Source organism: Hypanus sabinus, chromosome 2 (genome assembly GCF_030144855.1).
Source record: "Hypanus sabinus isolate sHypSab1 chromosome 2, sHypSab1.hap1, whole genome shotgun sequence".
Taxonomy (NCBI): Eukaryota; Metazoa; Chordata; class Chondrichthyes; order Myliobatiformes; family Dasyatidae; genus Hypanus; species Hypanus sabinus.
The window spans coordinates 173,418,047-173,433,443 of NC_082707.1; the positions used below are offsets into that span (position 1 = coordinate 173,418,047).

At 42.2% G+C, this 15,397-nt stretch overlaps 1 protein-coding gene across 1 annotated transcript in view; it reads right to left on the reverse strand.

Annotated features, from left to right (window-relative positions):
• The window catches only part of fancm (FA complementation group M), a 131,377-nt gene that overhangs the window by 42,062 nt on the left and 73,918 nt on the right, over positions 1–15,397 (reverse strand). Inside the window, exon 10 of the mRNA XM_059959537.1 lies at positions 11,893–12,099. Coding sequence (XP_059815520.1) covers positions 11,893–12,099 — 207 coding nt within the window. The remainder of the gene's footprint in view (positions 1–11,892; positions 12,100–15,397) is intronic.

Here is a 15,397-nt window from a genome sequence, read left to right on the forward strand (position 1 = left end):
GCCGAGCATCGACACTCCGTCTGCCAGAACAAGCGGGATCTCCCAGTGGCCACCCATTTTCAATTCCACTTCTCATTCCCATTCCGATATGTCCATCCCTGGCCTCCTCCATTGTTGTGATTAGGACACACTTAGGTTGGAGGAAAAACACATTGTATTTCGTTTGGGTAACCTCCAGCCTGATGACATGAAAATTGATTTCTCAAACTTCCAGTAATGCACTCTACACCACCCACACCAACACCCCCCAGTTCACAATTAAACATCCCCTCTTCCCTCTCTCACATTATCTCCTTGCCCGCCCATTGCCACCCGCTAGTGCTCCTCCCCCCTTCTTCTTTCTTCCGCAGCCCTCTATCTCTTTCACCATCAACTTCCCAGCTCTTTACTTCATCCCTCCCCCTCCAGGTTTCACCTATCACCTGGTGTTTCTCTCTCCCCTCCCCCTTTTAAATCTACTCCTGAGCTGTTTTTCTCCAGTCTACTGAAGGGTTCTGGCCCGAAACATTGACTGTATTTTTTTCCATAGATGCTGCCTGGCCTGCTGAATTCCTCCAGCATTTTACGTGTGTTGCTCGGATTTCCAGCATCCACAGATTTTCTGTTGTTTGTGAAAACACTGGTTATTCTCACAAAACTTAAACTATAATTTCATTAGTTCTACTTTTTTTAAAATCTGATCTTGCATTCTTATCCCTAACTAACTCTGGCTACGCAAACAAAATTGTTCTGTATTTCTTAACGTTCAGTTCTTTTTACAAAATTATTCATTACACACTTCATGTCCAATGTTTTAAACACTCCTGCACTGGTTAGAAAACATAATACTCAGTGGATTATAGTCAATGTTAAAAGTCAAATGGAATGTCAATGCAAATTAGATTGATATAATTAAAAGTGCAATTTAGCTGCAAAACTTGAATTCATAGAGAGCACAGATCAAAAATGTTTCAACTACACAAAAACTTCTATCACCAAAGATACCATGCTTTCACTAAAGCACATGAGAGGAAGGGCATTATAGTCAACATCTGCAATAGAAAGATTCTCTACCGATCCTTCTCTGCTGCACCATACTGCCCTCAAAACCATAGAAAACTTAGATTACGTCCCACATCTCAGTGACGAAAGACACTAATCATGCAATTTACCATGCTTGCAATGAACCGGCTCAGCCTTTGCACTAAAGGATATTTGAAGATAGAGGAATGGAACTTGGCACAAAATTCATGGTTTACAGAGCAAAAGAGCATAGATGCAGGCCCTTCAACCCAACGAGCCCACGCTGACCACGGTCCCACTCAGCAAGTCCCAGATTTCTGGGTTTGGCCTATATCCCTTTAAGAAACATCCTTCCTATCCCAGTGTTCCTTAAATGACAAAACTCTACATAGCTCAATGTATTCTGCTGGCAGCTCATTCCATGTACTCATCACCTTCTGTGTAAAAAATCAGAATCACAATCAGGCTTATTATCACCGGCATGTGACATGAAATTTGTTAACGTAGCAGAAGCAGTACAATGCAATACATAATCTAGCAGAGAGAGAGAGAAAAAAAACGTAAATAAAATAAAACATAATAAACAAGTAAATCAGTTACATATATTGAGTAGATTATTTAAAAATGTGCAAAAACAGAAACACTGTATATTAAAAACAGTGAGGTAGTGTCCAAAGCTTCAATGTCCATTTATGAATTAGATGACAGAGGTGAAGAAGCTGTTCCTGAATTGCTGAGTGTGTGCCTTCAGGCTTCTGTATCTCCTATCTGATGGTAACAGTGAGAAAAGGGCATGCCCTGGGTGCTGGAGGTCTTTAATAATGGACACTGCCTCTCTAAGACACTGACCCCTAAAAGTGTCCTGGGTACTTTGTAGGCTAGTACCCCAAGATGGAGCTGACTAGATTTACAACCTTCTTACAGCTTCTTTCGGTCCTTTCAGTCCTGTGCAGTAGCCCCTCCATACCAGACAGTGTTGCAGCCTGTCAGAATGCTCTCCACGGTACAACTGTAGAAGTTTTTGAGTGTACAGTCGTCCCTCGGTATCCGTGGAAGATTGGTTCCAGGACCCCCGTGGATGCTCAAGTCTAAATGCATAGTATTTGCATATAACCTACGCAAATCCTCCCGTATACTTTAAATCATCTCTAGATTACATATAATACCTAATACTATGTAAATAGTTATTATACTGTACTGTTTAGGGAATAATAACAAGAAAAAAAGTCTGTACATGTTCAGTACAGATGCAAACATCACAAATCTTCTGGGAATGCGGATGCTGATTCTCCCATGATCTTTAAGTTCTTGAGGCTATAGCACTTTACATAGCTAGCCAGCCATCCCTTACTAACCTTAAACTTCTTCTTCTCACTCACAAGTAGCAAATGTAGCGAGGTGAACAATGCTCAAACAACTAGAGCTGGAGAGAGACTAAGGATCAATGAAATGGTGGGACGCTACAGCAGGGTATGCCTACACATCACTTCATTCGTGTGGATTCAGCGTAGCGCTCGCTGCACGGCAAGTTCAAGTTTTGCTTTTTGGAACTTTCTGGAATTTTTTTTTTCCGAATATTTTTGATCCACAGTTGGTTGAATCCGCGGGTGCGAAACCCACGGATACAGAGGGCCGACTGTACTTGTTGACATGCCAAATTGCTTCAAACTCCTAATAAAGTATAGCGCTGTCTTGCCTTCTTTATGACTACATCAATATGTTGGGAGCAGGTTAGATCCTCAGAGATCTTGACAGTTGCCCCTCAATGCCCTGGCTGATGAAGATCAACCTTTTTCACCACCCCTTTTATGTGTGAACTTACTTTCAGTGAACAATGCACTTATACTCTTTAAGACCCTTTGTTGCATTACACACCCTGGTGCCCCATCATTCATAGTGCCTGGGTGTCATCATCTCTGAAAATCTTTCCTGGGCCCAATATATTGTTGCAGCTACGAAAGGGGCTCAGCAGCAGAGTTTGAGGAGGTTTGGTATGTCACCAAAGATTCTAACAAATTTTTATAGTACCTCCTACACTGGCTTGCCACTCCTCAGCCACATCCTAATTGATACAGATCATCCTGTAATCTATGACAACCTTCATTACCAAGAATGCCTCCTAATTTCTTCGATTTACTGACCAAGCCTTGTGCATTTGCATCCAAGTCCTTTATATGAAAACTAATTTTTAAAAAAAGGTCCCAACACTGACCCTTGCAGCCAGGACAAGTCACCGGCCTCCATTCCAAGAAATAACCTTCAACCACTGTTGTGTCTGCGCACTGTCATCATGAAACACTGAAGCTGGTGATAAAAAACCCTTTATTCAGCACACAAGCAGGCTTCATACTGAAGACACTCTTAGAAGAGACTCCCTGACCCTATTTTACATAACATTTTTATATGCTAAAGATCAAAGGACAACTCTATACTGACACTGTATGCATAATGCTCCTTTTGAATTACATATAATTTTCAAACACCAACACACCAGACACCCAAAATGTATGGTAATCACCGCTGCCTCTTCATGGGGTTGTTCTTGGTTTGCAATGAAACCCAGTCTGCAGCTCCAAGAACATTATCATTCTGAGCTGAACCTTAAACTCAATCTACAATCCACTTTCAGGTCTGACGACTGGTTGTTGTTGAAATTAAATTCAATGAATCAGAGATCCTCAGATCTTTCCAGAAAGAAATGGAGAGCTTTGAGGCCTTCCTGGTGGGGGATAGAGGTGTATAGGGACTGAACTCCAGACCTAACCTTCCCTTTCACCACCACTTTCCTCTGCCTAGCAGAATGTCCTCACTCTAAATAATTTCTCCTTTGGCTCCTCCCACTTCCTTCAAACAAAATGTGTAGTCACGGGCACTCACATGTGTCCCAGCTATGCCTGCCTGTTCATTGGCTACGTGGGACAGTCTATGTTCCAAGCCTACACTGGTGACCATCCCCACACTTTTCCTACGTTACATTGATGACTGCTTTAGTGCCGTTTCCTGCACCCATGCTGAACTCATCAACTTCATGCACTTTGCCTCCAACCTCCACCCTGCCCTCAAATTTACCTGGTCCATTTCCGACACCTCCTTCCCCTTTCTCAATCTCACTGTCTCCATCTCTGAAGACAGCTTATCCACTGATGTCTATTATAAATCCACGGACTCTCACAGCTACCAAGACTATACCTCTTCCGTTACTTCTAAAGTGCCATCCCCTTCTTTCAATTCCTCCATCTCCACCGCATCTGCTCTCAGAATGAGGCTTTTCATTCTAGACTGAGATGGCCTCCTTTTGCAAAGAAAGTGACTTCCCTTCCTCCACCATCAACTTAGCCCTCAACTGCATCTCTTCCATTTCATGCACGTCTGCTCTGCTCCTATCCTCCCACCACCCTGCCAAGTTAGGGTTCCTCTTGTCCTCACCTACCATCCCACCAGCCTCCACATCCGGCACATAATTCTTCAAAACTTCCGCCATCTCCAATGGGATCCCACCATCAAGCACATCTTTCCCTAACCTGCCCCCCCCCACTTTCTGCTTTCCACGGGGATCATTCCCCTCCGCGATTCCCTCGTCTATTCGTTCCTCCCCACTGATCTCCCTCCTGGCACTTACCCTTGCAAGCAGAACAAGTGCTACACCTGCCCCAACACCACCTCCCTTACTACCATTCAGGGCCCTAAACAGTCCTTCCAGGTGTAGCGACTCTTCCACTTGTGAATTTGTTGGGGTGATATACTGTGTCCGGTGCTGCGAGTGTGGCCTCCTGAATATCAGTGAGACCCAATGTAGATTGGGAGACTGCTTCGCCCAGCATTCTCACTCTGTTCGCCAGAAAAAGTGGGATCTACCAGACCAGTGGCCACACATTTTAATTCAATTCCCATTCCCGTATGCCCAACCACTGCCTCATCCACAGTTGGGATGAGACCACACTTAGGTTGGAGGAACAACACCATTGTATTCTGTTTGAGGAGCCTCCAACCTGATGACATGAACAACATTGATTTCACAAACTTCTGGTAATGCCCCCCCATGCCCCCCTTTCTTTCATCATTTCCCATCCCCCTTTTCCTCTCTCACCTTATCTCCTTGCCCACCCATACCTCCCTCTGGTGCTCCTCCCCTCTTTACTTTCTTCCATGGCCTTCTGTCTCTTTCACCAATCAATTTCCAAGATCTTTACTTCATTCCTCCCCCTTCAGGTTTCACCTATCACCTTGAGTTTCTCTCTCCCCATCTTTTAAATTTACTTCTCATCTTTTTTTTCTCCAATCCTGCTGAAGGATTTCGGCTGAAACATCAACAATACTTTTTCTCATAGATGCTGCCCGGCCTGCTGTGTTCCTCCAGCATTTTGTGTGTGTTACTTCAATGAACCAGAATTGATTAGAGAGCTTAAGGTTAAAGAACTTTTAGGGGAAAGTGATCACAATGTGATCGAATTCACCCTGAAATTTGAGAACAAGAAGCTGAAGTCAGATGTATCAGTAAAGGGAATTACAGAGGCATGAGAGAGGAGAATTGACTGGAAAAGAACACTGGCAGGGATGATGGCACAGCGGCAATGACTGATATTTCTGGAAGCAATCCGGAAAGCACAAGATGTATACATCCCAAAGAGAAAGAAATATTCTAAAGGAAAGATAACACAATTATGGCTTACAAAAGAAGTCAAAGCCAACATAATACCAAAGAGAAAGCATATCGTAGAGTAAAGATTAGTGGGAAGTTAGAGGATTGGGAAGCTTTTAAAAACCAACAGATGGCAACTAAAAAAAGTCATTAAGGAGATAAGGAGGGTATACAAAGTAAGCTAGCCAAAAATTTTAAAGAGGATACCAAAAGTCTAAAAGAGAGGTGAGAGTGGGCACTGAAAATGCTGGAAAATGATGCTGAAGAGCTGGTAATGGAAGATAATGAAATAGCAGATGTACTGAATAAGTATTTTGCATAGTCTTCACTGTGGAAGACACTAGCAATACAGTGGAAGTTTCAGGTGTCAGGGAGTATGAAGTGTGTAAAGTTACCGTTACTAAAGAGAAGGTTCTTGGGAAACTGAAAGCTCTGAAGTTAGATAAGTCAACTGGACCAGAAGGTGTACACCCCAGAGTTCTGAAAGAGGTGACTTAAGATATCGTGGAGGCACTAAGTAATGATTTTTCGAGAATCTGTAGATTCTGGAATGGTTCCAGAAGATGGAAAATGGCAAATGTCACTCCATTCATCAAGAATGGAGTGAGGCAGAAGAAAGGAACCCAAAGCCAGTCAGTCTGAACTCAGTGGTTGGGAAGATGTTGCAGTCAATTATTAAGGATTAAGGTCTCAGGGTACTTAAAGCCACATGATAAAATAGGCCATAGTCAGCATGGTTTTCTCAAGGGAAAACTTGCCTGACAAATCTATTGGAATTCTTTGAAATAGTAACAAGCAGGATAGATAAAGGAGAATCGGTTAATATTGTGCACTTGGATTTTCAGAAGGCCTTTGACGAGGTACCACACATGAGGCTGCTCAACAAACTACAAGCCCATGGTATTATAGGGAAGATTCTAGCATGGATAAAGTGGTGGCTGATTGGCAGGAGGCAATGAGTAGGAATAAAGGGAGCCTTTGCTGGTTGGCTGCCGGTGACTAGTGGTGTTCCACGAGGGTTCTGTGTTGGGTCCGAGTCTTTTTACATTATATATCAACTATTTGGATGATGGAGCTGATGGCTTTGTTGCAAAGTTTGCAGATTATATGAAGGGGCAGGTAGTTTTGAGGAAGTAACCATAGTAGAAGGACCAAGTAGAAGGACTTAGACAGATTAAGAGAACCAGCAAAAAAATGGCAGATAGAATACAGTGTCAAGAAGTGCATGGGTATGTACTTTAGTAGAAGAAATGAAAGGGTTGACTATTTTCTAAATGGAGAGAAAATACAAAAAAACGGAGACACAAAGGGACTTGGAGTCTTTGTGCAGGATTCCCAAATGGTTAATTTGTAGGTTGAGCCTGTGGTGAGGAAGGCAAATGCAATGTTAACATTCATTTCAAGAGGACTAGAATATAAAAGAAAGGATGTAATGTTGAGGCTTTATAAAGCACTGGTGAGGCCTCACTTGGAGTACTGTGAGCAGTTTTGGGCCCCCTTATCTTAGAAAGGATGTGCTGAGATTGGAGAGGGTTCGAAGGACGTTCATGAAAATGATTTCAGGATCAAATGACTTATCACAAGAAGAGCATTTGATGCCTCTGGGCCTGTATTCACTGAAATTCAGAAGAATGAGGGGTGACCTCATTGAAACCAATGAAATCGTGAAAGGCCTTGATAGAGTGGATATGGAGAGGATATTTCCTATGGTGGAAGAGTCTAAGACCAGAGGACACAGCCTCTGGAACAGGGATAAAGAGGAATTTCTTTAGCCAGAGGGTGGTGAATCTGTGGAACTCTTTGCCATAGGCAACTGTGGAGACCAAGTCTTTAGGTATATTTAAGTCAGATTAATAAATTCTTGATTGATCAGGGCAAGATGGATAGGAGGGGAAGTCAGGAGACTGGGGCAGAGAGGAAAATTGGATCAGCCGTGATGAAATGGCAGAGAAGTCTCAATCAGACAAATAGCCTAAATTTAGTCCTATATCTTATGGTGTTGTAGAACTTAGTATTTGATACACCCCAACAACCACCATCCTCTGTATCCTATCTTCAAGCTTATGAATCTGCCTTATCTCCCTGGATTCCATCAAATCTAACGTTCCACATGTCCTATAATGTGGCACCTTATTGGGGGTCTTGCAAAAGTTCAAATAGACAATACCCTCATCTACTTTGGTTACTTCTTCAAAAAAACTCTCAAGTTCATTGAGTATGATTTTCCATACACAAAACCATGCTGTCTCCTAATCAGAAACTATCTATCCAAATGTTGGAGATCCTGTCACTCAGAATTCCCTTCAGTAACTTCCCCACTACTTATGTCAAACTGACAGGCCTGGAGTTCTTCGGCTCGTCCTCACTACCCTTCTTAAACAAGGGAACAACTACAGCCATATTCCAGACTTCGGGAACTTTAACATTGGCTAACACTGAAGCAACTATCTCAGTAAGGGCCACTGCAATTTCCTCTCAAGCCTCCCACAAAATCTGAGGAGGCAATTGGTCAATCTGGGGATTTGTCTGCTTTAATGTGCTTTAAGGGCTGCAAATACCTTTCCCTCTCGAGTATTCCTAATTATTTTTCAGTCATCGAGGGATTCACTTGATTCTGACTTCCTACACCTTCATTTTCCTGACGAGGGCCTCAATATTTATCATCAGCCATAGCTCTCCAGTTACCCTTCACCAAAATGGGAACGTACTGCTCCTGGACGCTTGCTACCCCACTTTCCATTCATTCCTTTCCCTTCAAATAGGCTTACATAATCAGCCTGAGCTAGATCCCATCTTATTCCTCCAAGGTTAGCGCTGCTCCAGTTTAGGACCCTAATCCGTGGATCTGTCAGATTATGGTCAGGAGAGTCAAATTGTTCTGTGAATGCCACCACAGTTACTTGCCCTGTCTTGTTTCTTACAAGGAGGTCCAATTTTGCAACCCTCTTAAGTAGGGCTGTCTATATTCACACCTGGACATAGTTCACAAATTCCGCCTTGTCCGGGCCCTTGATACTCCGGACAATCAAGTCAATATCAGGCAAATTATAATCATTCACTAATACAACCCAAATATTCTTACAACTAAGAATATTCTTACTCTACACATCTGCTCTTCAAGTTCCTGCTAACTACTAGGGGGTGGATCTATATACAGCCCACAAGACTGTATAATAAGATATAATACTCCCCTTCTCAGCCTCAAGTTCTATCCATATAGCCTCACCACATGAGGATGGTAGTTGAAGGTTGTTTTTCAGAACAGAGGCCAGTGATTATTGGTGTGTTGCATCACTTGGAATTGGAACCTTTGTTATTCATCTTTTTTGTAAATGTTTTGGATGCAAGTACACAAGGCTTGATCTGTAAGATTGATGATGACTTGAAATTAGGAGGTTGTCACAGATTACAAGGAAGAGGCCAAGGAGTAGCAAATGGATTTCAGTACAGATAGGTGTAAAGTGACGCATTTTGAAAAGTCAAACCAGGGCAAGACATCAGAACCAGAATTAGGTTTGTTACCACTGACTCATGTCGTGAAATTTGTTGTGTTGCAGCAGTACAGTGCAATACATAAAAAGTAAAACAAGTTACAAGAAATACAAAAAAATAAGTAGTGCAAAAAGTGAGAAAATATTGAGGTACTGATTAAGTGTTCTGGACCATTCAAAATCAGATGGTGGAGGTGAAGAAGCTGTTTCTAAATCATGGAGTGTGATTCTTTGAACTCCTGTATTTTAACCCTGATGTTGTAATGACAAGTGGGAATGTCCTGGATAGTGAAGATTCTTAATAAAGGCTACCACCTTCATGAGATATCGACTTTTGAAGATGTCTCTGATGGTGCCCATGATGGAGCTGACTGAGCTTATAACCCTCTGCAGCTTTTTCCAGTCCTGTGCATTGCCACCTCCATAACAGGCAGCGATGAAATCAATCAGATTGTACATCTGTAGAAACATGCCAGTGTCTTTGGTTAACTAATCTGCTCAAACTCTGCTGGTGTGTCCCTTTTGTAATTGCAACAATATATATTGGGCCCAGGATAGATCTTTAGGAATGTTGACACTCAGGTACTCATAGGGCATTAGGGATCGTAATGGAACAGAGGGACTCAAGAGTATAAATGTACTGTTCACCTTAAAGCAGGGTCATCAGTCATCTCCAAGAATGTCACCTCCAAGTACTGCTGTTATGTCCTCCCTGATCAAAAAGGGAGAAAACCCTCCTCACTTATCTGTACTTCTGTTATGCCTGTAGCATTTGTACCTGGAATATTGAGCTGCTAGTTCTGCCCTGAACTCCTCCATGGATGGTCCCAAACCCAGCTGTGAAAGACAGTGGTTTAGGCATAAGGCTAGCAACACTATCCCATAAAAACAGTTCCATAAACAGCAACAGAAGCTCCAAAGACCTCATCCCTAGAAGAGGAAGGATCTCCCAAGATGGGCTACAGCTGGGAACAAATGGAAAAACTAGTCCAGGATAGAGGACTCTGGCCTCCTGCTGTTGGCAGCCAATGGCTTTCAGAGAAAGTCATCCTGACCTACTATCAGCCAAGGTTCTATTATAGTATAACATTCTAGTCCTCAGAGCCTATCGGCAATGAGTTTGTTTCCCTTACCTGTTAAACCTCGAGCATTGAAATAAACACAAGTATTCCTTTCACTGCCTTTAGTGTGCCCCTGCCTATCAACTTTATCTCATAACATGCCCATTCCTGCTCAGATTTCTACCCTTGCCAATATAGATTAAACTTTCCCATATAACACTAGCAAATTTCCCTACCCAACAATATCCACTGCCCAACCTTCATCCACCCCCTTAGTTACCTTATTTAAAGACCAGATTATTGCTGTTTGCCCCAGGAAAAGCATCTGCTCAACAGTATCCAAAGTGAAGTATCTGTTAGTGAGGGGAATGACCACTTACTGCCCACTTCCCTTACTTTTCCTCATGGTCATCCATATATCTATCTGAAGCCTATACCCTGGGTGTGACCACCTCATTAGAAGTCTCATCTATCAAGTAATCAGCCTCCCAGATGGTCCTGAATACCTCCAAATCCAGTTCCTTGACTCAGTTTGTTAGCAGCTACACCTGGGTGCACTTCCCACAGTTATCATCATCAGAGAGACCACAAGGGTCTGTCTTCCCACATGTTGTAGGTGGAGAATTCTACTGCCTGACTGTCATCTTGACTACACAATCAAGTACCAAGAATGAAAAGCAAAATAAAACTTTATTTGTTTTACTTGTGCTCCATCAAAGCCTCTTGAGCAAGTCTCAATTCTGTCTCATTATTTCTGCTCCATTTAACCGTGTACCCTGCATTTTATTGGATAAAGTGCCCTCCAGTTAGTCAATGAATGAAAGTTGCCTTTTTAATGTTCCTGCTCTCATTCCACATACCCAGGCCACTTATTCAGCCTCCTCATGCCAATGCCTTCTACTTCTACAGTGGCTCATTCTCATAATGGCCACTCCCAAAATAGCTGCTCCACCTTGACACAATCTTCTTTTTAATGTCTCCTGATAAATAGTTAATTAACTAACATTTAGCTGATTTACCTCTTAAATTCCCATAAAGTGACACTCACAAGCCCCGAGACCTACCTCTTTTATACTCTCCCACTCTCACCGACCCTTGCCCTGCTACAGGCATCTGAAACTTGACTAAGCATCTCAAGGGGCATGGGAAAACTATTGTCAATGCCATTTCGGAAAAATCTGCCAATTTCACTGGAAGGAGAAGTGGACTATTCTCAGTGTTCTCTTTCCAGTATTAGGGCTCTAGTTGCACTTAGCCAATCTAGACAAGATAAATCATTCTCATGTCCAACAGCAGAATCCTGGAACAGGAACTTCATTCCAAGCTGTGTCACAGAAGGACATTATTAGTCAGAAAGAGAAAAAACATTTGTGAATGTTCTTAAGCCTCTCTGAAGAAACATAACAACTTCACCAAACCCTGGGAATCTTTGGTCCATATCATTCCAAGTATAAGAGTATTCAAGGAGTATTGAGAACCAAGGCCATGCATCAAAAGCACAGAGAGGTCCTAGGTTAAGTGTCAGGAGGAGTTCTCCACCTCACAAACTCTCTATCATCCACCAACCCTCCCCATCAGCCATCACCTACCCGAGCTATAGAACAGTCTTCTGTTCCCACATTAGCCATCTCAGAACCCACAAAAGTTAATCATTCCCAATCCCAATAGATTGTTGAGACACATACAAAAGTAGACTCACCCGTTCTTCTCTTCCTTCAGCAAGAAGAACCACAATTCTGCCCTCTCGCTTCCGGCCTGTTCGGCCCATTCTTTGTATCATTCGAATAGGGCTCTTTTGAGCATCAAAGCAAATAATGAGGTCAACCTCCCCAATGTCCAGCCCTTCTTCCCCCACGCAAGTAGAAACCAAAACATTATATCCACCTTCACGAAAGCACCTCATTACCTAACAATAAAAATAGTGGAAATAAGAACATATTAGAGCATAATATGGAATATTGAGTTTATATTAGTGAGTTTCTCCAACATCAAATCAGGACAATTATATTTATGTTTTAATGGATTTTGAGAGATTTCATCTAGACGAAATTATCCAGAGCCCCTCATCAACGAACTAAGTTCATTTAACTAGAATGACAGTCTGCCTTGTACTGTACTTCCAGCAGACACCATGACTGAAGGAACCTGTTTCAAGCATTTAATATTTTAATCACATACAATAAAATTGATTGTTTGACGTCACGGGGTCAGGTGGAACCATTATTATTTAAATCAACAAAGCACAAGATTAGACTTTCAGATTTTTCATATATTACCCACGCCCACCAAAATTCAGTTTGTTGACTTGATCATGGACTCATTATTTGCATGAAGGCATTAGGTAAATAACTGATAGTGTTTGACTAGAACAGAAAGAGAGTACAGTACTCAGTTTGGAGTCTCAGTGCTTATCTAATTACTTTAAGAGGAATAAGAGTTTTTTTTAACAATTTCTGAATTGGCTGTGACTATTGTGAAGTTGGGAAGCAGTACAGGAACAGTGGAGACAAAAGTCAGAAAATATTTGGGAAAAACGTAAAGGTATATGTGTAAACATAATCTGAAGCATATTCCATAACATTTAACTATGTTCAACATTTAGAGAATGTTAAGATCAATGAACAATGAAAGTGGTTTGCATCATGAACAGTCAAGGCTGACGGAATCTGGAAGGCCCTGAGGATTATTCAAAGAGGCAGAATCCATAATTAGATCTCTTTAAAAGAGAGCGTAGACTTAAAAAGTGAAAATTTACATGGATATGGGAATGGTAGCAAGTTGAATGCACAGATCAGTCTGAAGGGCTAAACAGCCTCTTACAATGCCAAAGTCTACTGGGGTAGGACCCAATTCAGATTCTGACCGAATCATCAGTCAAGACATATTGAATAAATCTGTTGGGCTATCATAGATTTCATGTTTGGCAACTCTAGGAGTCTGCAGGTCCAGGGCACCTTTAACCTTATTTCAATAAAAGTAGTTAAACAGTCATAAAAGTTATGGGTTTTATCAATAGAGGCATAGGTATGATAGCAAAAAAGTTGAAGGGTCTCAGTCCAAAATACCGACTGTTTAATCTTTTCCATAGGTGCTGCCTAGACAGCTGCATTCCTCCAGCATTTTGTGTGTGATGCGTTAGATTGCCAGCGTCTGCAGATTTTCTTGTACATAAAAGTCACGCTGAAACTTTATGAAACACTGAATTGGTTTATTGTGTTCAGACATGCCATGACAGGATGAATATTGAAACACTGGAGAGGGACCAAAAAAGATTAATGAGAAATATTTGTGCGATAAGTTACAAGGACAGAATGGAAAGACTGGATTGTTTTCTTTGAAGAAATGATTAAGGGGAGAGCCTGCAGAATTACACTCGATGTGTAATTAGAATTAACTTGAGAATTACACTTTATTAGGTACCTCCTGTAGTCAAGTCAAGTTCAAGTTTACTTTCATCTGACTGTACATATATACAAACAAATGAAACACTGGTGTGCACATAACAGATGATTTAACCTGGACTCACAACACTACCTCACTAATCAAGAAGGCATAGCAGTATCTATGCTTTCTGAGGAGATTGAAGCCATGGTGCATTCACAAAACATACATTATACACACCACATAAACCAAATATTACCAAAACCAAATTAATAAAATATAATTCAAAATGCATGTAGTGTACAACACATAAACAGGGCAGTAAACAGCTTCCTGTCCTAGTGACAAGACGTTGGTTGTGACAGGGTATTCATTAGTCTCAGAGCCTGACAGAAGTAGTTGTTACCCAGTCTGGTCGTCCTAGTCCTGATGCTTCTGTACTTCCTTCCTGTCAGTAGAGGGTCAAAGAGATAGTGGGGTGGGTGGTAGGGATCCTCAACAATGCTTCAGGCCCTTTGCAACGCTCTCAGTAAATGTCACAAGTAGAGCAGAGGGAGACCCTGAATATCCTCTCAACTGCCTTTACTATCCTCTGTAGTGTCTTGCAGTCCAATGACTTGCAGCTTCCGTACCACAGAATGATGGGAGCCAGATAGTTCTCACTCAATCGTGCTGCTGTAGAATGTTTTTAGAATGGGGATGCACACCTCAATCTCCTCAGAAAGTATAGATATTGCTGTGCCTTCTTGACTGATGAGGGGTAGTTTTTGAGTCCAGGTTAGATCATCTGTTATGCGCACACCAAGGAACTTTGTACTCTTCACTCTCTTCACGGCAGAGCCATTGATGTGCAATGGAGAGTGATTGACTTGTGCTTGCCTTAAGTCCACAATCATCTCTTTTGACTTGTCCATTTGTTGTTGTTCTCATACCATTCGACAAGCCTCTCTATCTCCTCTCTGTATGCCAACTCATCATTGTTACTTATGAGGCCAACCACTAGTATTATCACTGAATTTGAAGTATGGTTTGAACTGAATCTAGCAGTACAGTTGTGAGTCAGCAGAGGGATGAGCACACAGCCCTGGGGTGGGGGGGGGGGGGTTGTTACTAGTGCTCAGTGTAATGGAGCTTGAGATATTGCTGCCAAATTGGACCAACAGCAGCCTTTCCGTCAAGGGGTCCAACATCCAGTTACAGAAGAAGGTGTTTAATCTCAATGAGGACACTTTACCAACCAGACATTGAGGGATGATCCTGTTAAGTGCCAAGCAGAAGTCAATGAACAACATCCTGGCATACGAGGTATCGTTTTCTAGGAAGGACAGGATGGAACGGACGGCCAAGGCTATGGCATCAGAGGACTGGTCTAAGTGATAGGCAAACTGTAAAGGGGCCAATGTAGCTGGAAAACAGGATTTAATACGATCCATTACCAGCCGCTCAAAGCCCTTCATGATTGTTGAGGGCAGTGCCACTGGGCAGTAATTTAGACCAGTTACCATTGCTCTCTTGGGCACCCGATCGCTGGTGGGTACCTTGAAACCTGCAGGGATAGCATGCTGTTTCAGAGAGATAAAGATGCCCATCTTAGACCACAAGACCATAAGAGATAGGAGCAGAATTAGGCCATCTAGCCCATCAAGTCTGTTCCACCATTCAGTCATGGCTGATCCTTTTTTCTATCTCCTCCTCAACCCCAGTTCCTGGCCTTCTCCCCGTAATCTTTGATGCCACGTCCATTCAAGAACCTATCAATCTCTGCCTTAAATACACCCAGTGATCTGGCCTCCAGTTGCATGTGGCAACAAATTCCACAAATT